Source organism: Centruroides vittatus, unplaced genomic scaffold (genome assembly GCF_030686945.1).
Source record: "Centruroides vittatus isolate TY-2023 unplaced genomic scaffold, ASM3068694v2 scaffold_576, whole genome shotgun sequence".
Lineage (NCBI taxonomy): Eukaryota > Metazoa > Arthropoda > Arachnida > Scorpiones > Buthidae > Centruroides > Centruroides vittatus.
The window spans coordinates 1,712,062-1,736,396 of NW_027122713.1; the positions used below are offsets into that span (position 1 = coordinate 1,712,062).

The window sequence follows — 24,335 nt, forward strand, 5'->3', positions numbered from 1 at the left end:
AGACCCAAAACGTCAAATAATAAAGCTTTATCAAGAAAAATAATAAAAGTGGCACCTCTATAAACATGGGGTGGCCACAACTGGTACAGGCCTGGTGAAAACTCGTGATTTTTGTATATTTTAAAAAATTTAAATTTTGTTTATAAAATGTTAAAATTAATAAAAATTATTGTAATAAAGTAAAAGAGAACATGTTTTTTGCATTATTTTTACTGTTTCATTGCTTTAAAAAATTGTAAGGATATAAAAATATTTTTTAAAGTTGAAAATTGTTTTAATATGACCAGAATAGGTACAGTACATCTAGCCCATTAATTATTATCGCATTTAACCGTCTAGATAATTATTGATAACATGTCTATTGTTTTAGATTGTTCTGCAGAAATCCGGGCAAAATCTTAATTAAAAAAAATCAATAATTTGCTATATCCTGTTTGAATTACTGTTTTATTTTACGAACATATGACAGCATGTAGCTAGGATAACTTAATCAGTGTGTGTTGTTATGGTCCGTTGTGTGGCTCCATCTAGCGGGAGAAAATATACATTCCAAACTAGCACTTCTGTAGTATGTGTGTTCAATAGAAAAGTACTCACCACTCTAGAACTGTCGAGTCTGCTGAATACAACCAATAAGTATAATAAAGCGTAGAAATTACTTTTAGATAATTTATTCATGGGTACACGTAAAGAAGGTTTCTATAAGTAATTTCTACGAAAGCTTTGATGAAACCTCTAAAATTAGAAAAAGAATTATTCAAAATAAGTAACGTATTATGCATTTAAGAAAACACGTGTTCTTATAATGAAACAGATTAATTTAATGGATTACATAATGAATTAATTACATCTACTACACAATTGAAATTATTGTTAATTACAATTTATCCTTAAGAAATTAACTGATTATTATTATTAAACATGGAATATATTTTGACATTTTAGCACTCAATTTACTCGAGTTTAATGTTTAAAATAAATTAATATTAAAATCACTTACTTATGCTCACTTAATTCAAGTTCTAATTCGGCGAGTTTAGCCACTAACGCTCTCTGTTCTTGTCTCAATTGGTTGAATCCATTTATAATTTGTTCTTGGTTTAATTTCTTCTCTTTATCTTGCTTAGTGTTCTTCTTCTCTTCCGCCGCCATTTTGATTGAAACGAGACTAATAGACAGTGTTGCCACATGTTTTCATTAAACGTGAATTTCTTCCTACAAAATGTTGCCCAAAACTGTCCAAAACACACAAAAATTAATCATATAAAGTGAATTTTAAAAACGAAAATTATTATAAAATAATTAATTATTAGTGATTTGAACAGCATAAATTTAATATTTATATTTCGGGTGGGAAAAATCATATTCAGAAATGATTCGGGTATAAAATGGAATTTATAAAATAAAAAAATATTAAAAATAATAGCTATAAAATTTTGAAAAGTTATCTAAACTTGATAATTCCATAATGTGATTTTCTTTTATTACAAATTAAATACATGCTGCATTTTAACTAACTAATTACAGTTCGAAAGTACAAAAGAGCGAGCAGACACTTGTCAACTCGCTCTTTCAGGGATTCGGATTCGAATCTTAAAAATTTTCAGAAATAATTTGACTAAGAAATGCTAGGTCCAACTTCTTGCTGTACTATCACTCTACTTCAGGCCTGGTCTAATTCAAGATGGGCAAGGTTTTTAGAATTTTCTTATAAAGCGAGAAAATGTTGACAACCATTTAACATGTACACCACACTGTTTTCTTTTACTCTTTCCGTCCTGTGAATATTAATTAATTAAAACAGTTTTGGGTTCATCCAGAACCACAACAGGGTATAGGGAGTTGAGGGACGAGGTCGATATAATAAAAAAAAAGATCATTGTAAAGATCTCCTGTAGGTTCCTGACCGGACAACCTGAGTCGTGGATTCGCGCCAAGCCACGCGGATAGTTTTCTGGGTTTTCTACACATTTGTAACACCTCAATAATGGTCAGTTTCCCATAAAAGTCCTCGCTGGAGGCATCTCCCCTTTGAAGATCGCCAATGTGTCGCATTTCCCTATTCGAATAAACCAATCCAGGCTATTTAGATAATTGTTATTCGTTCGGAATTTGTGGGAAGAAAAAATGATTTATTCATTTATGGATCTGTAATAAATTTTTATTCTTTGAATATTAAACACGAAAATGAACGTCATTAACGTTAATAATAACGCAACACTATGGAGTACAGTTACAACAGGAACGAAAAATAATAACATAAATAATGTACGCAAACATAAACTAGAATAAAATTATTATTAAAATACACAATTTTACTTAAATTTATTTATATTAAAATAAAACTTTCTATAAAAGATGGTCGAAGTTGCAAAGGGGAATCAGGGTTCGAATATCAGGAGGATTCGGTTCAATTATTTCCTCTCTGTGGGCACTAAGTGGACATTACAACGTATTAAAACATAACTGAAACTGTTTTTTTGGAAAATAACCAAAATCCTTGCATATTTTTTGCTTAATATTCGGGTGAGCATAACTCAGCTAGTATGCACACTCAAGATATTTTAATTTAATTACATGATAATTATCATCTGTTGAGCCAACAGGCTACGTATCATTCTAGTCTTGTATAGTGCTAAAGTTATTAGTTATCAAAGTGTTGCTTTTGTTTTGCACAATCAAGACATCATTATGTTTAATGCCACGTTTTTGTTCTTAGCAGAGTCGGGCAGAAAATTAAAACCATATACTCCTATCGAAATATATGGCTTTAATTTTGCTAAGAACAAGTGGGCATATTTCTAAAACTGTTACAGCTATAAGCTTGAAATTTTATACAAATAATTATATTCATACACAGTTTTAAAACCCACAGTTTGGCTGTAAAAAGTGTTTTCTTTCCGTGTTACAGGCAATTGAAATGTGGCTTCTATTTTATGAAGATGAATTTTATTCAAACTTTAGTAAAGATTTGTGAATAGGTACATTTTATTAGAAGCTTCTGCTATTATATCTGAATTGTTCACTTGAAACTGTCTTATCCTACCAAATTTCAGGCTGTAATTGTTCTTAGTCAAGGCACAGCCCACAGAACAAAACAGCCTTGTCATACGAGATAAATCCTACTGATATGCTGTCTCAACATTAGTACTCATTCTTTAAAACAGAAAATAATAATAAATATTATTATTCAAACAAGAACGTCTCAGATGTTTTTTGTTTAATTATTAATTGAATTTTTACATCAAGACATAAGTCGATGATGTACAGTTCGGTCGTCGGTCACCGAATTGTACGTCATTTTATAGAATGCTTTCCATATGCTGTTTAGAAAAATTGTTATAAAAAGTTTTAATTCGCATAAATTTGAGCTTTTGTTATTTGTTAAACATAGGTACTTTTTATACCTATACATACGTAGAAAGCTTACAATTATAAGTAGTGTATACATAAGAAATAAAATTTAATTTCAATATTCTTCCCACCCATATGTTTGTTTGTTTTATTTTATTTTCTTATCGTATGTTTGGAACCCGAATTCGATCACGTGACGATGAATGCTTGAGCAATCAGCAAAAGTAAAAGAAACTATTTTCGCCTGAATTGTTGTTTAGAAGAATGTTGTACATCGAGGGACCAATTAGTTCTTTAAAAACATTCTAAGATTTTATCATAGATAAGAACAAGTAGACGTAAATAGATACATTATGTTAAAATATAATTAAGATATATTGACGTTTACACAATACACCGACAATTATACACTTAAATTATTATATTTTCTAACAAATTCAATCACTATTAACATGTGAAACATCATTTTCTGTCTTACAATGAAACCCCGTTCTCGTATTTTTTCTAACACACCAACAATTCCTAAACATTTTTCACTTTAACTCTTCAAGACAGAGAAGAAAACGTATTTTAACGTCCTTTAATAAATTTTAAAGAAGTTTACACAATTAAAAATAATATCACCTTTCCTCAAACGATGCAGAAATTACATTAGCCAGTGTGAAGATCCGCGAGACATTCTTCATTACATTACTTTCTTTGACATTCCTTACATTCAAGTGTATTGATAACAGAAGATTATAAACTTTCGAAATGTTCTTGTCTTCGAACTTTCTTTTAGGAACGTGAAGAAAAGTTTTCTTTTTCTTTTAGAAACGTGAAGAAGAGTCTTCTTTTTCTTTTAGGAACATGAAGAAGAGTCTTCTTTTTCTTTTAGGAACGTGAAGAAGATTCTTGTTTTTCTTTTAGTAACGTGAAGAAGAGTCTTCTTTTTCTTTTAGGAACTTCTTCACGTTCCTAAAAGAAAGTCACATTTCCCTGATTTATTTTTAATTTTTTACATAATTAAAGTAATACACGACTCGGGGATGTCCACCTGTGTAGTAATATAAACAAATCAAAATCTCGTTAAAAACAAATGAAATGCAATAAAATATTTGTAAAAAATGTAAATATTGAAATTGAAAATTCAAGAAAACATAATAATTAGGTTATAAAAAGATTACAATTAGGTTATAAAATTACAAAATTACAATAAATAAGAACTTTCAATTTAATCTATGGTCTAAAAGAAACAAGACAGAGAGTTTCAAAAATAAAGAAATCATACAAGGATATTAGAAACTTAGAAAATTTATTAAAAAATGATGAATTTTATAAACAATAGCTCTTTTCAATTTGATATTAAAGTAGAGTTTATCCATTGATCATAGACACCGGCAAAGGTAAACACTTCAGAATAAAGTCGAGGTCTCTACTGACCTGTAATTAAATGAATAAAAAATTCCTGAGGATTGAGGACAGATGTACTGGATTTTACAAGAGTAAAATGTGCATTTTTGTTATTATTTAAAAAATGTATTATTCGAGATAAAATTTCCTCTAAATAGTTCTGTTTATGTATAAATACTAAGGATTTCTAGTGAGTTTCCAATGCTTACTCTGGTTTCTTAAAATTTTCAGCTCAGACGAAATTCAGGGATAAAAATTTTTTAGTTGGGATATGCCCAAATAATTTATAAATATGTCTTTTTTTGTTTCTAGGCAGCGTAGTTCCTTCCAAAAATATCTAATCATATAAAGTACTGATATTATTTTGCGTATTTTATATCAAAAATGTATAAAATACATTTATACGCCTAATATCTTTTAATTTGTATACAAAATATGTATAAATTATTTTATATAACCACAGACTAATTGATAACAGACAAGTAATATTGCAAAACACTATCTTTTATCCTACAGGGAGATTACAAATCTTTATATAAGGAATGCTGTAAACATATATGTCGTCTGATTCTCTATAAACAATCCGAGTTCAATGAATAATAAAATGTAAATAAAATTCATTTTAGTAATAACAGATTTGAAAACTTCATAGCCTCATACATTTATCAGATATGTAAATTTTATATACAATCTTTGCATTGAAATATAGTTTCCTCTACAATTCGCAGCACCAGATTATCCCTGACAAAAATTTTCTAAACTATTCTTCCTTACAGATATTGATAACTATTGCTACTGTGTTCATTTATAGTCACTAAAAAGCGAATAATTATAAAGATATAATCTTACGTAGAATAAGGATTATATAAGGACTATAATATGCTAATAATAAGATTCTACACACAAATAGAAGCTCATTCCTCTTCAAAAACAATGTAAATTTTTGATTTACATAAATAAATTTTAATTTATATCATTTCCGCATCACTATTATTAGACAAAAGACTAAATTTTTAGGCTCTTTTTATATTGTGTGTTCAATTGTCTACATCTGGCCTTTCTGTATGATGTATTAACGCTATTAATAAGTTTCTTATACAAATTTTAATTTTTACAGTTCCCAAAAAATAGTCACTTCATTAACAGAATGTGTATAATTTAAGAACAAAAATACCTTTCTGTATACATTGTATTATGAAATATTAGTGTGAATGTTCTGATAGTGTCCCTGTTAAATTCTTGAATAAGAGATCACATTGATGTCATATTTTCATGGCGATAAAATGAATGCAAAAAGAAAACACATCACAAATTTTTTATATTTTGCAAGTAAATATTAATTCATATTGGTGTTAAAACAATTATTTTACATGTTTTAACAATTAGTTTCTTATACAGACTCCAGTACTGTATGGATCTTCGCTCTCTGTTTTGCAGTAAAGTCTCTCTCCACATTTCCCTAATTCATCCCAAGTTCCTCCACAAGTTTCATTTTCACTCTAGAAATGAAGGAGAACATAATCATAATTTCTTAATCGCACATAATTATATTTTAATTATTAATTTGGTTTAAAAAGTTAATTACTTTTCCACAAACGAGACAGCAATCGCACATATCAGTCACAAGGCCAGAAGGACATTCATCTTCACTTTTGTTATGGCACACGTACGTTCCGCATTCTTTACATCTCAGTGCATTCACGCTTGATAAACATAAAATTACAATGAAATAAGGCCATAATTATAATTCAGTCAAGTAATTAATCTGGACTTACCATACGAAAACGGTGGCACATATGTAGACGTAGAAGAAAATCCTGTGCATTTTCCTGAAAGTAAGAAATTTAAAAAAGTGGATAAGATTTCATAATTTTTAACATTTTATATAAATTTTAAAATATTTTAAAACAAATAATTGATGAAATATTATTTACTGCATGTAACAAAATCTTGATTAAGTTTATTTTGTGTCAGTGGTATATAAACATATATTTTATACATACACACACAGAACGGCTCAAAAGTATCTTTACAATGATATATTTTAAGTACGTATTCCCGTATATAAAAATATATATCTATTTTATACATACAGACGAGTATATACACACGCACACCAACGCAATTGTATACGTACGTTCATACATAATATATATTTATATATATCTAGAGAGAGAACATTATAATCATTAATAGTACATACATTTATATATATACATTAACACCACTAGTGGTAATTTATTGATACAGATCTTACCTGTAAGAATTCATATCATGTAAGCTTATGATTACTATATACTTACTTTATCGAATGTATATGGATTTACTGTTAAAAATCTTCGGATACGTCACACTGTTTTAAAATTATCCTAAAAATAAAACTATACGTACATCCTCTTATATAAAACAGTTTCATAACTGTTTCGTAACAGTCAAATTCCCTGATCTTTAGAAAGATTTCATATTCCTGTTTTGAAAATAACAAAACTAAATTATCCAGATTAATATATCATCCAGTCCAATATATTAGTAAGTAAATAAAAAAAGAATTATCTGTAAAAAATTATTATGTGTAGTATACGGATCGGTTATATTTCCATCCCTCATCCAAGCAAGTTTGCCCAATGAGGTGCGTCACATGACATCACAGTTGCACCTTTTACGGATGAATACCCAACTGTGATGTAATGTGACGTCTACAATGAGTTAATGTTATAAACATTCTTTTAAAACAAATTAATTGGTACCAATTCTGGGATGTTATCATATGTTATCCTTTACTAGAACACTACATTTGTTACCTAAATATTGACTTTCTTATATAAATAAATTAAAATATTCGAATTAAAATTAAATTATTTAAACAGGAATATCAGGTCTTCCCAAGATTAAAGGATTTCAACACATTTCCTGCTGAAAATAATTACGAAACGTATTTATATAAGTGATGTTTTTATCATTCGGCTTTTTTTCCTTTAATAAACTATAAAATATCTGAAGCGATTCATCATAAATTACTTCGAGAATACAACTAATCAACGTAAGTATAACAACGAATTTCTTTATTATCCTAACATTTAAAAATTGTATTGATAATTCATCAGGCATGATGTTAATATATATCAGGCCTTGTAAAGAGTGCAGCAGAACGATTTTGCTGGAGCCCAAACACAGACTGGCTCTATAATTTATTGTAAATAATTTATGTTATAATGTGTTTAATTTATAAACACTTTCAACGTGTGCGTGTTTTGTGCGTGTATTGCATAACAAAGCCTTTTAAAAAATATTTTTAAGTTCGAAAGCCTTAAATTTTAAAATTCCCGAAAGTTGCAATACCTTGTAAAAGAAAACAGCAACGAGTTGCTCAACATTCCCGGCAACATTTACAATTTTGGTGGCGTCATCTGTTATCATATTATATTTTAAAATATTTTATAATTTTAACGATTATAAAACGACAATAAGCTTAATTTTGAAGATAGGGATGAGTTTTATTAAAAATTGTAAATGCTAATAACGAGTAAAATCGTTATTAAGTCCGACGTGGAGACACACACGACCCCCATTACCTCCCACACCTCGACCTTTAACTACCATACTTTAATAGCATCAACTCCGCTAATAATCAAACTTTTCTGCAAAATTTTAGATTTTTTCGACAAAAAGTGCAGGAGCTATTAAGCTTCAAACAGAATAAATAAAATAGTGCCATACATACAAACATTTATACATACAGAAATTATCTCCGAATTTTTACTCATTTCTCGACATTTCAAGGTGTCCTAAGTCCAGAAACGTAAATATCTTGGGGGGTCATTTTTGCCTCTGTTATAAAACCAGGAAATGAAAAATTGTGGGTAACGAAAGATAGCATATGGTGCTGGGGACGGATTTAGAAGGTACACAGATGCTATTGCACTCTCTTTTGAAAGATTTTCTCGAGTAATACCGGGTATCTCTAGTTGTAAAAAATTTTGGAAGGCATTTATTGTTCACTTTCTTCACTTCATCTAAAGATTCCTGGATTTGCTATTGTGTGAAATGAAAAAGTGGAAAATATTAATAAAAAATAATATCAAATATTTACTTTGACTAAAACATTACACTTTGTCTGCAAAATCACTAGAAGTACAAATAAAAATTTCAATTTTCCCTGTAATATCTGAGGTGCATTACTCCAGCCGTGGGGTTCTTTAGTTGTAAGCATCACGCACAATTTAAGGAACTTCACTCAGAGTTCATTAAATTTACTTGGCATACTTTAAGAGGTATCCCAAGTAAATTTGAAATTTAGTTCTATAGTTATAAACCACAATTTATATACAGTTTATTCGAAGATAAATTTGTATTACAGAAGATGAACGTTGCCATTCTATTCCTCCTGTTCACAGCCAGCTTTATACGGTAAATATGCATTGTTTTATTGTTTAAGAGTAAACAAATTCATTCTAATTCATCACTTTTTACTGTTTATAGTGTTAATGCAAGTACGTGTCGACAATGTGGAACGTACGAGTGTAATAACAAAACTGAAATAGAATGTCCTGTTGGTGTCGTGTATGACGCCTGCTTTTGTTGTGCTGTTTGTGGAAAGGTAATTTGTTTATAACTATAAATTTGATTATAAAGTTAACGAAATATGTTAATATTTATATTTGTTTCATTGTTTTAGAACAAGAACGAACCATGTGGAGGATATAATTATATTGAAGGTAGATGCGGAAGAGGTCTTTATTGTTATACACCAAGTGGAGCACCAACACCAACTATTGGCACCTGTATTCCATCGCAAAACTAATATGATTTATAATCAATTTTAACTTGAAAACAATTAAATATTTTGTTTATCTATATATACAGTAGAAATTTCTATAGTAAAGATTTTAGTATATTCAGTAAAGATTCCATGTTTCGTTGCCATATACATATACTGTAGGCCTATAAAGTAGAATTATTAAGTTCTACCTGTGAATGAAAATGGCTGAGTTACAAAAATAGTGCTAGGGACGGATTTATATCACGTCATCGAGTACGATAACGAATATTTTTGAGTCTATCTTTTAATCCTATTTTACACCACCACAGAACTAACAGTTAACATGTTTTTTCGAAGAAAGGACTTCTTAAAAACAAAGGTAAAAAACAGGTAAAAAATTGACAATGTTAAAAATGATCAAATGTCAGCCTTTCACAGTAGGATCTGACACTTTTTACATTAAAAACACGAATTCCTTTCACCATGTTCTCCTTATCCATTTTTAAACTGCTTCTGGCCTTCTAGTGGTAGATACGAGTTTTCCTACTTCATTTACCTGTTTTTTACCTTTGTTTTTAAGAAGTATTTTCTTTAAAAAATCATATTAACTGTTACTTCTGTGGTGGTGTAAAAAAGGATTAAAAGATTATTTCAAAAAATATTTTTGAGTCTGTCTAAACTTCAAGTATGTAGAATCATTAAGTGCTACCTGCAGACGAAAATGGCGGAGTGACGAAAATAGTGCTAGGGACGGATTTATCTCGTAAGTGTTATGTCCCTGTTATGTCGAGCCTGTTCCTTCATCACTCACCCGTCTCCATTATGGAGTCGGCCTAAACCTAGTAACCTATGTATAACCATGAAAAAAGTCATGTTTATTATGCGTTCGGCGAGTACCAGAGTATCACAAACATAATACTTATGTAAACCATGAGACTGAAACCTGGATTCTCCACAGAAACAAACTTGAAATTGCAGCCAAATAACGAGTAAAATCATTAGTTTTTGTCCGGCCTTACTGGAGGTATGATACGAATCCCCTTTATCTCCTCACTCCGTCGACCTTTAACCATCAAAATTTAATCACATCGATTTTCCTAATATTCAAACCTCTCGGCAAAATTTCAGGACTTTTCGACGAAAAGTACGGGAGTTATTAACCTTAAAAGAGGGTGAACGAACACAACAAGTGTCGATTTGAAACAAACTTTACATAATTCAAGTCTTATATTAAAAGTTTTAATTTATAAAAGAGTAAACGATGGATCCACGAAAATCAAATAAATTGTTAAAATTCAGTACAATTGCAGAATTTATATTGTACAACAGAAAAGTATTTTATATAGAAGAATACACCAAACACAATCATCTGACGCATAATACTTTCCAATTTGTATACAATATATTTACGTAAATTATTTTATAGAACCATTAACTCTTTGATAATAGAGAATTAATGTTAAAAAACTCTGTCGTCCTTCATATAGACTGCGAAAAATTTAAGAACGCTGACATAAACATAATGTATATGTTACTTGATTTTCTGTAAACAAACCGAGTTGAAAAAATAATAAAATGTAAATAAAATGAATTTTAAGAATGACATTTGTTTAACCTCATGCAGACTATTTATTCTACTACAATCAGATATGCAAATTTTATATACAATCTCTGTAATAAAATACAGTTTTCTCTAAATTGGCAGCTCCAGATGATGTCTGGTAGTGATTTTTGTAACTATCTTTTCTTACAAAAATTTCTTGTACATTACATATTGTTGAATATGGCTACAGGTTACGTTCATTTATAGCTATTAAAATCTTAAAATTACAAAATAAAGACTTGGCTTCTGTTCTACTTACATCCTGTACGATATTTCTATATATTAGACCCTATAGTACTGCCTATATCTGGTTTTGTTAAATATTATATTGTTATAAACAAATTACCTTTTCACAAACGGCACAACAAAAGCAAGCGTCAATCACGTACCAACGGGACATTCTATTTCAGTTTTGTTATGGCAATCGTACGTTTCACATTGTCGACACGTAGTTGCATTAACACTATAAACAGTAAAAAGTGATGAATTAGAATGAATTTATTTACTTTTAAACAGTGAAACAGTGTATATTTACCATATAAAGCTGGCTGTGAACAGGAGGAATTGAATGGCAACGTTCATCTTCTGTAATACAAATTTATCTTCGAATAAACTGTATATAAATTGTGGTTTATAAATATAGATCTAAATTTAATGAACTTTGAGTGAAATTCCTTAAATTGTGTGTGATGCTTACAACTAAAGAACCCCACGGCTAAAGTAATGCACCTCAGATATTACAAGAAAAATGGAAAGTTTCACTTGTAGTTTCAAAGATTTAGCAGGTAATCAAAGTGCAAAGCACATAATTGATATTTTTTTCTACTAATACCATTTTTATTGCCATATAATAATGAATCCAGAAATCTTTGTCGGGAGTACCTTACAAAACTTTTTACTCTGTGAGGTACTTGGCTTCACTCGGATATAACTGTCACAAAGGAATGCCGCTGCTCCTGCTTACCCTCTAAATTCGCCCCTGATGCCATGTGCAATAAGCAGAGTTGTGTTACAATTCTGTTTATGGCAACTTTCCGGAGTTTACTAATTTCAAAACTCAAAAACAATTTTTATATACACGCACACATTGAAAGTGTTCCTAAATTAAACACATTAAAACATAAATTATAAAATTAAATTTTTACGCCCATTTACGTTTGCTCTCTACAAAAATAATTTTTATGTACCCTTTACCGGCACTGATATAAATTAACATTGTTTCTGATGAATTATATACATAATTATTAATTAAATTTTTAGATTAGAAAGGAATTCATATATAGTTATACTTACTTTATTGCAGTTATATTCTTGAAATATTTTATGCAGAACTGCTTCAGATATTTTATAGTTTATTAAAAAAAATAACAACAACAACATGAGCAACTTTTCCTCTATAAATCTGTTTCGTAATTGTTTAGTAACAAGAAATGTGTTGAAATTTTTTATTCTCGAAAAGATTTAATATCCTATTCTATTAAAAAGATGTGTGCAACTGTAGAAAGCATATGACATCACAGTTGAACATTCTCGTAATGAACGCAGCACTGATGTCATGCGATGCACTCAATTGGGCTAACCTGCTTGAATGAGGAAGAGGGGACATGCCCAATTTGTACGACTCATACTACACTTTGGCAGAAATTCTTTTATTTATTTACTTACTAATTAATATATTAATTAAAATAATATAATAAAAGCAAACTGGATAATTTTATTTTATTATTCTTAGAACAGCAATATGAAATCTTTCTGATAATAAGGGAAATCAACTTTTGGTAAACGTTACAAAACAGTTTTATATAAAAAGAATTACGTATACTTTTATTTTTTAAAATACTTTTTAACGAACTATAAAGCATATGAAGGTTTTCAACTAAAATCAATTCAACAATAAATTAGTAGTATATATTCGATCAAGTAAGTAACTAATATTATATACATGAATTTTTATAGATAAGGATTGTATCGATAATTTGCCAGTAGTAGTGTTAATTTATATATAAATATATGTACTATATATTTTCATCAAGAATTTCTTTTAAAATATTTTATGAAATCTTATCCATTTTGAAATTTCTCTCGCAGTTATCACCTTTCAGGAAAATGCATAGGATTTTCTTCTACATCTACTTATGTGCCACTGTTTTCTTATAGTAAATATGGTTAATTACTCGTTTTAATAATAATTATAGCTTAATTTAATTGTAATTTTGTCTTTATGAAGTGTGAATGCACTTAGATGTAGACCATGCGGAACGTACGTGTGCCATAACAAAAGTGATGATGAATGTCCTTCTGGCCTTGTGACTGATATCTGCGATTGCTGTCTCGCTTGTGGAAAAGTAATAAATTATTAATTAAATTAATATTAAATCGTAATAATTTGCGAATAAGAACGTATGATTACTTTCTCCTTTATTTTTAGAGTGAAAATGAAAATTGCGGAGGACTTTGGAATCAATTGGGGAAATGTGGAAAGGCACTTTATTGCAAAAAAGAGAGCGAAGATCCACACAGTCCTGGAATCTGTATAAGAAAATAATTAATAAAAGATGTAAAATCGCTATTGTAACACCAATATGAATTAAAAATTAACTTGCAAATATAAAAAATTTGTGATTTTTCCTCTTACATTTATCTCATCATCAGTAAAATGCGACGTCCATTTAACGTTCATAAGTAATGTTCATGAGAAAATGAGGCGAGATCTATTAATATCTACAGAGGTGCCTAATCCTGTTTATTCTCATCTCGTATCCAAGAATGGATCGCCGTGAACACGACAAGAATATAAAAACCAACATTAAACATATTTTTATGCTTTATGATTCTACTCTTCACGTTGTTTATATTTGAATACAGGATTCTATATTACCTGTTGATATTCTGAAAATATATTTTACAATTTGTCTCACACCCTTTATGAAATTGTGCTTTTTTACAGCAAAACTTCTAAAGAAAATTCAATTCTTCGGCGATTTCAATTAAACCGTTGTTTTTTGGCAAAATCTAATGCCATGGTATATACTCAGTTGGAATCTGCAGTATTATGTTTTATATTTTATCTCATATTTTTCTTTTATTTTTTTTTACAAATTTTCAGTTAATTGACGACTATTGCCTGCCAGTTTGACTGTTGTGTGCGGCGGGAGAAGGCACGATTTTGTTTCAAGCCTTATAACTCCTAAGTCTTTTGTCAAAAATTTCTGAAATTTTGCAAGAAAATTTGTGTATTAGGAGAATTGATGGTATTAATTTTTTGTGTCTATAGGTTGAGCGGTGCAGAAATACAAAGAGTCATAAGTCATATCTCCAGTGGTGTCGGAATTAACAAAGATATCACTCGTTATTAGCATTTACAATTTTTTCTAAAACTCATCTTTACTCTTAAAATTAAGTTGTTTGCCATTTTATAATAATTAATAATGTAAAAAATTTAAAATAAAATATCATAACAGATAGCGCCACACGCAATTTCAAATGTTTTTGCCGGGAAAGTTAAACAACTCCTTGCTGGATTTTTTTCAAATAAGCTCTAATAATTTTTGCTCTGATTTTTAACTTTTGAATGTATTTTATTTTTTTAACAAGAATTTGTTTTATTTATACTGTGAGGATTGTTATTTCAAGTCACGTACAGTATAATTTAATTATGTAAAAATGAAAATATAAAGAAGGTAACGTGACTATTTCTTGTAAAAATGAATCAATTTTTCTTCATTCTTTGCTTACGTTTCAGAAGTCTCTTGGCTCCAATGCAGTTTTTTTTAAAGTACTTTCAAGTAAAATTAATTAAATGGTGCTAAAGTATGTCTTCTTCTATATCTTGTAGAGTAGGAATGAATGCTGTGGACAGATTTTGTACATTAGAAAAAGATAGAACTGGACTCTATTGGAAAACAGAACATGATAAAGGTGTTTACAGTAGTGTGGTTAGTCAGAAAATTGAATAAGTTAAGTGTTTAATTGTCAACAATTCTTAATGCTATTTCAATATAATATAACTATTTACGTCTTCTTCATATCAATTATCAAATCTAGCAATACATTAAAACAAAATTGATTGGACCTTCCATATACCACATTACTCCGAAGACGGATTCAGGCGCTAAACATCTCTTGTACTTCTTCGTTTCTCTCTTTGGTCATTCTTCTTTCTTGTTTCTGTACTTTCCGGTGTTTATCTTTTATTTTCTCCTAATTGGCTGACGTCTTATTTAATTACTTGACTTAATGGTAATTACGGTTTCATTTAATTGTAATTTTATGTTCATGAAGTGTGAATGCACTTACATGTAAAAAGTGCAATATAGACGAGTGCTATAACAGTAATGAAGATAAATGTCCATTTGAACGTGCGGCTGATTTCTACGGTTGCTGTCTCGTTTGTGGGAAGTTTTAATATAGTTTAATTGCTTAAGGGTAAAGATTTCACAAATATGTTATTACGAGAATTCATTTTATTTATATTTTATTATTCTTTGAACTCGGTTTGTCAATAGAAAATCATGCGACATATTTTTTGATATAAAGGATACTATAAACATATACCTAAATTTTTCGCAATCTATAAGAAGGAAGTCTGTTTCCAACATTAATTATCTCTTTTCGACCAAGTTTTTGGTAATATAAAACGATCTCACTTTGATTTATTTATTTCGACTTTGAGGTCGACTTTGATTTATTTATATCTCACAATATAAATAAATCAAAGTCGACCAAGTTATATAAATATACTGTATATAAATTGAAAAATATTCATCAGATGAATGTATTTTTTAATCTAAAGTACAAACACCTGACTATTTTCTGTAAGAACATGAAGAAATTCTTCTTCATTCTTTGCTTGTGTTTCTCAATTTTTATAGAGTAAGTAGTTACTTTTTAAACGAATTTTATGTAGAAATAAGCATTTCATAGATTATATTTTTGTGTATTCTTTTAGTATTAGTGCACTTGACTGTAGAGAATGTCAAAGGGACCAATGTGATGACAAAACAGAGGAAGAATGTCCTGCTGGTCTTGTCACAGATTTATGTGACTGCTGTCTTGTTTGCGGAAAGGTAATTTATTCTTAACTAATTAAGTTATATTAAGATTAAAACTAGTGATACTATAGTATGTCTTTTTCTATGTCTTGTAGGGAAAGAATGAAGACTGTGGCGGAGATTTTGAGGTGTTAGGAAAATGTGGAACTGGGCTCTATTGCAAAAGAGAAAATGATGAAGACGTTTATAGTAATGGAGTGTGTAAGAAAATTAAATAAGTTAATTGTTTAACTTTTGGTTAATTATAAAATTCTCGAGTGTTCTTAATGATACTCCAATAGAAATTACTATTTATATTTACATAAACTTGTTTTTACTGTAACTTAAATACTTGTTCTTATTAATGTTCAAATTTTGGAATGAATTAAAAGAATAAAAATTAAATTCTGGACTATTTTTTTAATTTATCAGATAAGGATTCTCTATATAGTAATTTGTAATAAGATTTTCAAATCATTCTTGTTGGAAAGTGTCTATTAGTGTTCGCTGATAGTACTATAAACATTGCTCTTTGGATTTTACTGATGATCGGAATGGCCTGCGTGTAGTGTTTTTCGGGTTTTCTTCGCGTGTTAAACAAGTAAATAGAGAATATTTTGGCAAAGAATGCTCTCTCGAGAGGCATTTCTTCCTGGCAGATTACCTTATTTTATTACTTTAATCCAGTGTATCTAATGTGTGCATTGAATAGGTAAACCCCATAAGATGTCATGAATTCAAATAATTCCTAATATTTATTGTTAATCTCTATAGAGTAATAAGGTATTTGTAAACAGCTCGGTCATCAGTTCCAAACAACTTATAACTTTAAAATATCTATGAGAAATATGCAATTCACTTATTGACGATAGCAACCAGAGAAATCCCTTCCAACATTTTCTAAGTGGATCCCAATTTCCACAGAAATTTCATTATTGTTCTACGAAAGTTTTGAAAATATAATTAAAATTTTTCACGAAATTTGATTAATTTTATTAATAAATGTAATTAAAAATTAATAATTACTTGTCCGCAAATACGACAGCATTTGCAAGCAATTACTGTACCAGAAGGGCATTCTTTTTTTCTTGTATCATTCATACGTTCCACACATTTTGCATTTAAGTGAATTAGCGCTAACCATGAATATAATTTTAAATTAAAAACAGCATTTTAATATGATAAAAATTAATTTATTTATACTCAGTACAAAAATATGGCCAAACAAAACTGAATGTAGATAAATTTATTTATTTTTCTAGAAAAAATATACATGATTTATCTAAAATGTTCAATGAATATTAGGATATTTTGAATGCAATGCATGCGATATGATCGAGCACGTGCATGGACATCCAAGAACATGCCTAAAAGCGCCTCCTAGCGTGGAATATGCGTAACTACAAGTGGGCTTCTTCCGCAGTCATTCAAGCACAGTCTGTGTGAGAAGGGGCAACAAAGAGCAATGGAACAACAGCATAACATGGCAGTTCTGAAACGTTTGTTGAAGCGCCTCCAAAGCATAGAGTCAGAGTTCCACGAAACCAGAAAGTGGAATTTGCTGCACAACAACGCGCTTCTGACTGTGCGATCTAGTGGGCCAGTTGTTGACTCAATACGGTCTGACTGGATTATCTGCCGTATTACCCTCCGCTTTCGGCCCGGGACTTCTTTTTGTTTCAGAGATATGCAGAGTTGTCAGCAAAACGTAATCCCTAAATGTCCTCAAAGAGATCATCAATGGATCACATTTAACTGACATCTCTGCAATTCAGGCCCGTGTGACAGCAGTTTTTAAGGTGATTCCCATATAAGACATTTCCAACTGTTTCCAGAAGCTTTACGAATGTTGTCAAAAATGTGTTGTGCCTCATGAAGAGTACTTTGAAGCCCAATAATAGTAATTCCTATGTATCTTTTGTTTTATTGTTTTTACTCTTTCACCGAACTTTTTAGACATATCACAAATTTGTTTAAGCATCTAAAATATTTTTACCGTTTATTTAAATAAATAATTTTTTACAATAAAATGGTTTGTACTTAATCGCTAAAATTAGTAATCCGGATTGTGAATTTAAGCTGGTATTTTATCTTTCATATATTTAATCTGAATTATTTCTTATTTTAAAAATTGAAAGAAAATCCTTTAAAAGTATTCTAATAACATGATTCACTTACATAAATGACAGCTTGTAATCATCAGGTACACTGAGATATTCCAAAACCATCAAACACACCTAAGACACCCTTCAATCATCAGGTAAATCAACAAGTTGTCATTGATGTACTTGATGGTTTTACAGAGCAATAACTTTGCATCTGAAGAACTATCCTCAACGATAACATTTTGAGAACATTTTTAAAATTATTCATATGATTAACAAATCTCCAGTGAGAGGTCACGACTATATTAATGTTTTTAAAATTGTTTTAATATTAGTCCCGCCAATTATGTGAATGTTCAATGAAGTATATATTTATACAAGATTGATTTTTATTTTTTAAACGAAAATTCTCAGCATGGATGTATTTTTCTCTAAATTAATTCTATTATTCCAAACTCAAATATTAGCAACAATTCTTAATTTATGAACAATAATAATTTAAAAAAACACTAACTAATTCCTTCTTAAAGTGTATTATTTTTCTTTATTATTTATCATTATTTAATTACATAATTGTAAACACCAAATAAGTATTAATTACAAATAGAAACAGTATAAATTTCCCCATGTTCATGTCGAAATTCTGTGTTAAATTATTAATTTTTAAATATTTTCTTTAATTAATTTGAAATTTATTTGTTAATTAATTTTTTAAAAATAAAATTAAGCCCTTTTACAGGTGCTAACATTGTTTGATGATGTGCTGTCTGGCTTGCAGACAAGTTCTTTTCCACATTTTCCATAATTTTTCATACCTGCTTTTCCACATTGTTCATTTAGTCTCTAATAAATAAAATATATGTATAATTAAATAAATCTTTTAAAAAATAAAAGAAAATAATTATAATTAAAACATAATTAATACTTTTCCACAGACAAGACAGCAATTACACGAATCAAGCACAAGACCAGCAGGGCAATCCTTCTCTGTCTTTTTATAACAAATGTTTTTATCACATTTTGGACATTTACGTGTTTCCACACTGTACATAATTAAATATATTTTTAGAGAAAACATAATTTATGTATTTTTAAACAAAGAAACAATATAAAATTACCATAACAAAAGTCCAGCACACAAGAAAATGCATAAGAGTATCTTATTCATCTCTCTGCAATGATATGTTACTTGTATACTTATACTTTAATTTTGCTTCTTAAAATATAATTTTTATATGTAAAATTAATTATAAATTAATCTAATAATTAAAAATATACTGTATGTACATCTCTAGTTTGATTTTTCTCTTATTAACAATGTCTTATAATTCTAACCTCATCAGCAAATCCTATAAATTTAACCATATGAATAATCTCTTCTAATGACTACTACTGTTGCTATAGTTACAAGCTATTTAATTATATCCTAGCCTTATAGATAGAAACATATGATAACCAAACTTTAGTATTTCTGTCTATAAATAATATCATAACTCAAACCTATACTCAGTATGATTAACATATGCATTAAATTGACCTTTAAAATAGAAAATCAGAAAGAAATTTTTATGAAAAATTCAATTTAAAAATTAAAACTAAATATTTACATACAATTTTTACAGGATCCAAAGTTATGCAGCCTTAGTAAGCTTATCCTTGCATATATATATACCTGTCATTATACAGGTAGCGTGATTATAAATTCTACCAGCTGTTTACTAAGCTGGAATTAAGAAAGGAAAGTAATAAAATTAATTCATTTTTAAACATATATACTAAATAATTTATGTAATTTATTAAATGTAAAGTTTTAACTATGTTTTCCTCAAGTTACTGATGACAAGAAACAGCTGTTGCAAGTTATATGAAGCCATAAAAATTTTACATGAAGAAACATTATCCATGTACATAAAAACTGCAATTTTCGAAATTATTTTATTTAAAAATTTAAAAAATTCTAATTAAAATGATGAATTTTCTACATTAATACTCTCCCAGGTCATTCATTATTTCAAATTTAAATCTTCCTATAAAAAAATATATATTATTTATTCAATAATAAAATTAACATTTACTAAATTTTAAAATTTAATATAAAAATTAAAGAGCTTTCGTTTTAAAAATAATATTATAAATTCATTTAATTAGGCTTTTATCCTCATCTTTAATAATTTCCTATATAAATGGCTCTTAAATTAATTTTTTAAAGTAAATTCTATTCACTAAATAATAAAATGACTTTCTAATTATTAAAAATTAATCTATTATTTAAAAAATTGGTGTATGAAAATTTATTTTATCTCAAAATTCAGCTGATATGGCAAAAATAATGCACTAACCCCTTAAAGACGTTTCTCTTGCATTAATAAAAAAACTCGACAGAGAAGCCAACATCACGTTACTACACATTTTCTGTTTTAGTCAGGGCTAGGGGGTCGGAGTCGTAAAGAATCCCCCCGGCTCCGACTCCTTTTTACTTTCCCAACTTGTTATGTACATAAAAAACGAAAAAGTATTTGAATCGTGATCATGTGTCACATCTCCATTGTGGTCGGACTTAATGAATATTTTACTCGTTATTAGCATTCACAATCTTATAATATAATCGAGATGGGTTAATAATAATACTAATAATAATAAGCTCAGAGTTCAAACGGTTAAGAGTTGAAATTTGGTACACAGTTAGGATACGTCATAAGAATGTACTTACACTAAGAAGGGATTTTTCGAAATTCCTCTCGCGGGGGGAGAGGGAGAGGGCTAAGGATTATCTTGAAGAACACCGTTTCTATCGTACTATTTTAGATGCGGAATTTTGCGTTTTTGTGAAAAATCGAACATACTTTTAGACCCATCGCATTAAATATGTTAATAAACTAAATTCACGTATTTTATGTAATTTTTATACTTAAAATATTTAAAACTTCACAGGAAGTAATTACAGAATATCAAGAGAAAATATAAAATTATAAAGTAATTCTATTCAGATGTCAAAATTCACGTTGACATTAAGAAATTCATTCTACTACAAATTAAAGTTAATTTTCTATAGTACAAAAGATAAAATATTTTAAAAATTCATATACAATTTATTAAATTATCCTAATTAATATTAAAGAATTATTATAGTAAAATACACAGACAGATGTACAGTTTCAATTTGCTTACATTTATAGATTCAATAATAGATTTTCCCCTTAAAAATTCTTAACTATTAATATTAATTATAAGTATACAAATTTTTAATATTTTTCGAATAAAATTCATAAAATATATAAAATTATTTTCTGAATATATTTGATTTTAATTAATTAACAAGGGAATGCACGCCCACCAGTGGCGAGTGGATAAAACTATGAACACTGGTTGGTCGTGGGTTCGCACCTCGCCAACTGATCCCGTGGAGTTTACCGAGTTTCTTCACGTTTGTAATAATCTAAATACGACGGGTGTCCTCCCAGTTATGCAAACAAACCATAGAATGTATATCATTAAAACTTTAGGTGTTGAAAAATAATATATATATATATATATATAAAGTATAATAAAATTCTATAGAAACCACCATTAATAATAACGAATAATATATTGAATGCCACAATTATAAGTGACAAGAATCATTGAAGTGAAGATGAAACCTCGACATTCACACAAAAGTATTATTGTCTTCAAGAACAATTTTCTTTATCTGTTTAACAATACGATTTTGACAGCTTGACAAGGATAAAATTCCCATTTCTGTTAAAAAATTTCATATAAATACCCTCTTTCCACTATCAAAAACGTCTAAACACGTCCACGTCATCATCTAAATGGCTTCTAGATTAAGCATCTTTATTGTACTTCTCTCGGGTTTGTTAGAGTAAGTAACTTCCTCAGTTATCTATTAATATACATGAATTAATTCATAAAAAATTAAGTAAAAATTAAATTATTTTAAGTGTTGGGAGAACATTGACTTGTATACCCTGTGAAGAAGCAACATGCATTAATAAAACTGAAGAAGAATGCCCAGTTGGTGTAGTTTATAACACGTGTGGATGCTGTAAAGTCTGCGCTAAGGTGAGCCACAAAACAACCATAAATATAGATTTTTACATAATATCTTTAACATTGAACATTGAACGTGTGGTTCCAGAATATAGGTGAAGTATGTGATGGACCTTATAAAGTGTATGGTCAGTGTGGAAGAGGTCTGATATGCGTCAAACCATCACCACCTCCTGGAATTGATAGCTTTCTGCATTATTTTAATATTGAAGGTATCTGTCAAGTAAACAATTAAAAACTTAAAAGTATTCAATATATATATATTTTAATTTTAATAAAAGTCAAACTTTGTATAACTGTTTGTTTTTTTGTAAAATAAAAAAAAGAATTGTATTTATTGCAGTCCATTAGTGGTGGAGTGGATAAACACTAGTAGTAGATCACGTGTTCGCGCCTGTCACGTGGACTTTTCCGGATTTTTTTCACGTGTTTATAAAATATAATCTATGTGAGTAACATTTAAATATATACACGTATAAATGCATGCTAATGCTCACACATATCACAAGTACATCCCTTCAGGTGGTCTGTTTTTGTGTGGAGACTTTTGACTCCTAAATACGTGGTATGTGTATCCTACTTAATATAACGCTTAAAAATTGGTAGAAATTTTTAAAAACTAACCTTTTGCATACATGGAGGAGAATCAGGGTCCAAATTTGATTCAAACACCCATTTACAACCGGTAGTGTGGATAGAAGCATTGATACTACGTACCCAATTTCAATGTTAATGGGGCATTGAGTCAAGTTTTTGCTTGTAATGAGTGTATTTATGACTGGTCATATGATCTCGTGTTAACTAATCAATGAATCTTCGTGTACGATGTACAAATGCACGCGTAGTTTAGGAAATTAATTTAAATTTTATAATTTCTTTAAGTGCGGTAGGTCGCGTCGTATGCGTACTGTCGCATAAAGAATCAATATGGCGTAAGTAACGTGATACAGAAACAGACCCTTTTTAAAAATAAATATTTAAAGTTTCTTATAAGTACTTAAATTCTATTATAAAGCATAAAATCATATATATTAAACATTTTATAAGTGAAATATTTTAAAATTTGCTATAACAGCTTCAATGTTATAAAGATTGAGAGTAATCTTTAAACTTTTAAAACACATTTACACACTACCTGGATTATATGTTTAAAAATATATTCAAATTAGGTTAAACCTCATGAAATTTTCGCGATTTTTTTAAAAAAATATGGTTTATTTCTTCTAAAAATGTATTTGTTTTTCATGTATGTATCGATTTTTCAAAATGGCGGAGGGTCATATGACACTGGCGTCTAATTACAGAACGATTCCGTAGCCGTAGTTCTTGTTTTTACCACGAGATGCCGCTAGTGTCGTGACGTTGAGGTGCGTATACCTCGTACCGTATGGTGTGCTTGGAATTTTTTGTCGATATTTTAGCTTTAAAACCATACTTTATCATCGATAATTGGTTTTGAAGTATTTCCGCTACGTTGCTAAGAAACCGTTATGGAGAATATTGCATTGGATATATCAGAAAATACTTGTTGTTATTGCGATAAGCACTTCTTCAAAAGGAAATCTTACTAACAAGCATGTAAAATTAGAACATAGCAAATCCCGGTGGAGGAAAAGTCTATATTATGTCGCGAGACTTCACGTTCCGAAGGATTTTCTACTTCCCTTCGATTACGAGAACATTTGGAGAAAGTACTGTACCTGTACATGGATTTGCCTGCGAAATTGTGAAGTTGGAATTCAAAAATATGAAGGGCAAGTAAATTCTGTTCTGAAATTTTAAAAATGCTGTAATATATCTTAAAATAATTGTTTTCGTGAATATTAACAGCTCATTCAGTAGTAAATAAAAATATTATGTACAGTACTGTATTTGACAGATTTCTACGAATAAAAAGCCACAAAGGAGTTGAGAACCAACTAAAGTTAATTGTGTCGTACTGTCTAAAACATCATGGAATTTATAAATTGTACTCGTGCGTCACTAGGGACATGGGATTATGACTACACTCAATTCAGAAATGTACCTATAAAAAGAAAACA

At 29.1% G+C, this 24,335-nt stretch overlaps 4 protein-coding genes and 2 long non-coding RNA genes across 8 annotated transcripts; 4 read left to right on the forward strand and 2 right to left on the reverse strand.

Moving 5' to 3' along the window:
- Positions 1 to 6,045: 6,045 nt before the first annotated feature.
- LOC136989502 (venom protein 302-like) lies at positions 6,046 to 7,344 on the reverse strand. 3 transcript variants are annotated; one of them, XM_067287687.1, is made up of 5 exons: positions 7,328 to 7,344; positions 7,050 to 7,213; positions 6,522 to 6,575; positions 6,332 to 6,449; positions 6,046 to 6,245 (listed from the first exon to the last, which is right to left on the reverse strand). In XM_067287687.1, exons 3-5 carry the CDS (start codon positions 6,569 to 6,571, stop codon positions 6,129 to 6,131), a joined length of 285 nt encoding a protein of 94 aa, XP_067143788.1. In that variant the 5' UTR covers positions 6,572 to 6,575; positions 7,050 to 7,213; positions 7,328 to 7,344; the 3' UTR covers positions 6,046 to 6,128. The 3 variants fall into 3 exon arrangements, with proteins under 3 accessions (XP_067143788.1, XP_067143786.1, XP_067143787.1); XM_067287685.1 differs by lacking the exons at positions 7,050 to 7,213; positions 7,328 to 7,344 and adding an exon at positions 7,004 to 7,019; XM_067287686.1 differs by lacking the exons at positions 7,050 to 7,213; positions 7,328 to 7,344 and adding an exon at positions 6,681 to 6,716.
- Positions 7,345 to 7,735: 391 nt separating this feature from the next.
- LOC136989503 (single insulin-like growth factor-binding domain protein-2) lies at positions 7,736 to 9,602 on the forward strand. Its single transcript, XM_067287688.1, has 4 exons — positions 7,736 to 7,786; positions 9,104 to 9,153; positions 9,226 to 9,343; positions 9,422 to 9,602. The coding sequence occupies exons 2-4, from the start codon at positions 9,107 to 9,109 to the stop codon at positions 9,545 to 9,547; spliced, it is 291 nt and encodes a 96-aa protein (XP_067143789.1). The 5' UTR covers positions 7,736 to 7,786; positions 9,104 to 9,106; the 3' UTR covers positions 9,548 to 9,602.
- Positions 9,603 to 12,691: 3,089 nt separating this feature from the next.
- LOC136989435 (uncharacterized) lies at positions 12,692 to 13,723 on the forward strand. Its single transcript, XR_010882918.1, has 5 exons — positions 12,692 to 12,723; positions 12,841 to 13,028; positions 13,197 to 13,264; positions 13,336 to 13,453; positions 13,537 to 13,723. It is a non-coding gene; the product is annotated as an uncharacterized lncRNA (long non-coding RNA).
- A 1,968-nt stretch (positions 13,724 to 15,691) lies between these two features.
- Positions 15,692 to 16,455, forward strand: LOC136989494 (venom protein 302-like). Its single transcript, XM_067287670.1, has 4 exons — positions 15,692 to 15,734; positions 15,901 to 15,980; positions 16,057 to 16,174; positions 16,255 to 16,455. The coding sequence occupies exons 2-4, from the start codon at positions 15,931 to 15,933 to the stop codon at positions 16,375 to 16,377; spliced, it is 291 nt and encodes a 96-aa protein (XP_067143771.1). The 5' UTR covers positions 15,692 to 15,734; positions 15,901 to 15,930; the 3' UTR covers positions 16,378 to 16,455.
- Positions 16,456 to 19,168: 2,713 nt separating this feature from the next.
- On the reverse strand, positions 19,169 to 22,932 carry LOC136989506 (uncharacterized). The gene is made up of 3 exons (XR_010882923.1): positions 22,918 to 22,932; positions 19,855 to 19,966; positions 19,169 to 19,286 (listed from the first exon to the last, which is right to left on the reverse strand). It is a non-coding gene; the product is annotated as an uncharacterized lncRNA (long non-coding RNA).
- Positions 21,712 to 22,640, forward strand: LOC136989465 (venom protein 302-like). Its single transcript, XM_067287618.1, has 3 exons — positions 21,712 to 22,105; positions 22,185 to 22,305; positions 22,382 to 22,640. The coding sequence occupies exons 1-3, from the start codon at positions 22,056 to 22,058 to the stop codon at positions 22,526 to 22,528; spliced, it is 318 nt and encodes a 105-aa protein (XP_067143719.1). The 5' UTR covers positions 21,712 to 22,055; the 3' UTR covers positions 22,529 to 22,640.
- Positions 22,933 to 24,335: the final 1,403 nt, after the last annotated feature.

Coding starts and splice junctions, on each gene's coding strand:
- LOC136989503 (XM_067287688.1), top strand. CDS start 9,107: ATGAACGTTGCCATTCTATTCCTCCTGTTCACAGCCAGCTTTATACG. Junction 9,154..9,225: donor TTCACAGCCAGCTTTATACG/GTAAATATGCAT, acceptor TACTGTTTATAG/TGTTAATGCAAGTACGTGTC. Junction 9,344..9,421: donor GTTGTGCTGTTTGTGGAAAG/GTAATTTGTTTA, acceptor TCATTGTTTTAG/AACAAGAACGAACCATGTGG.
- LOC136989494 (XM_067287670.1), top strand. CDS start 15,931: ATGAAGAAATTCTTCTTCATTCTTTGCTTGTGTTTCTCAATTTTTATA. Junction 15,981..16,056: donor TGTTTCTCAATTTTTATAGA/GTAAGTAGTTAC, acceptor GTATTCTTTTAG/TATTAGTGCACTTGACTGTA. Junction 16,175..16,254: donor GCTGTCTTGTTTGCGGAAAG/GTAATTTATTCT, acceptor TATGTCTTGTAG/GGAAAGAATGAAGACTGTGG.
- LOC136989465 (XM_067287618.1), top strand. CDS start 22,056: ATGGCTTCTAGATTAAGCATCTTTATTGTACTTCTCTCGGGTTTGTTA. Junction 22,106..22,184: donor CTTCTCTCGGGTTTGTTAGA/GTAAGTAACTTC, acceptor AATTATTTTAAG/TGTTGGGAGAACATTGACTT. Junction 22,306..22,381: donor GCTGTAAAGTCTGCGCTAAG/GTGAGCCACAAA, acceptor GTGTGGTTCCAG/AATATAGGTGAAGTATGTGA.
- LOC136989502 (XM_067287685.1), bottom strand. Junction 6,450..6,521: donor TGTGCCACCGTTTTCGTATG/GTAAGTCCAGAT, acceptor ATGTTTATCAAG/CGTGAATGCACTGAGATGTA. Junction 6,246..6,331: donor GCTGTCTCGTTTGTGGAAAA/GTAATTAACTTT, acceptor CTTCATTTCTAG/AGTGAAAATGAAACTTGTGG.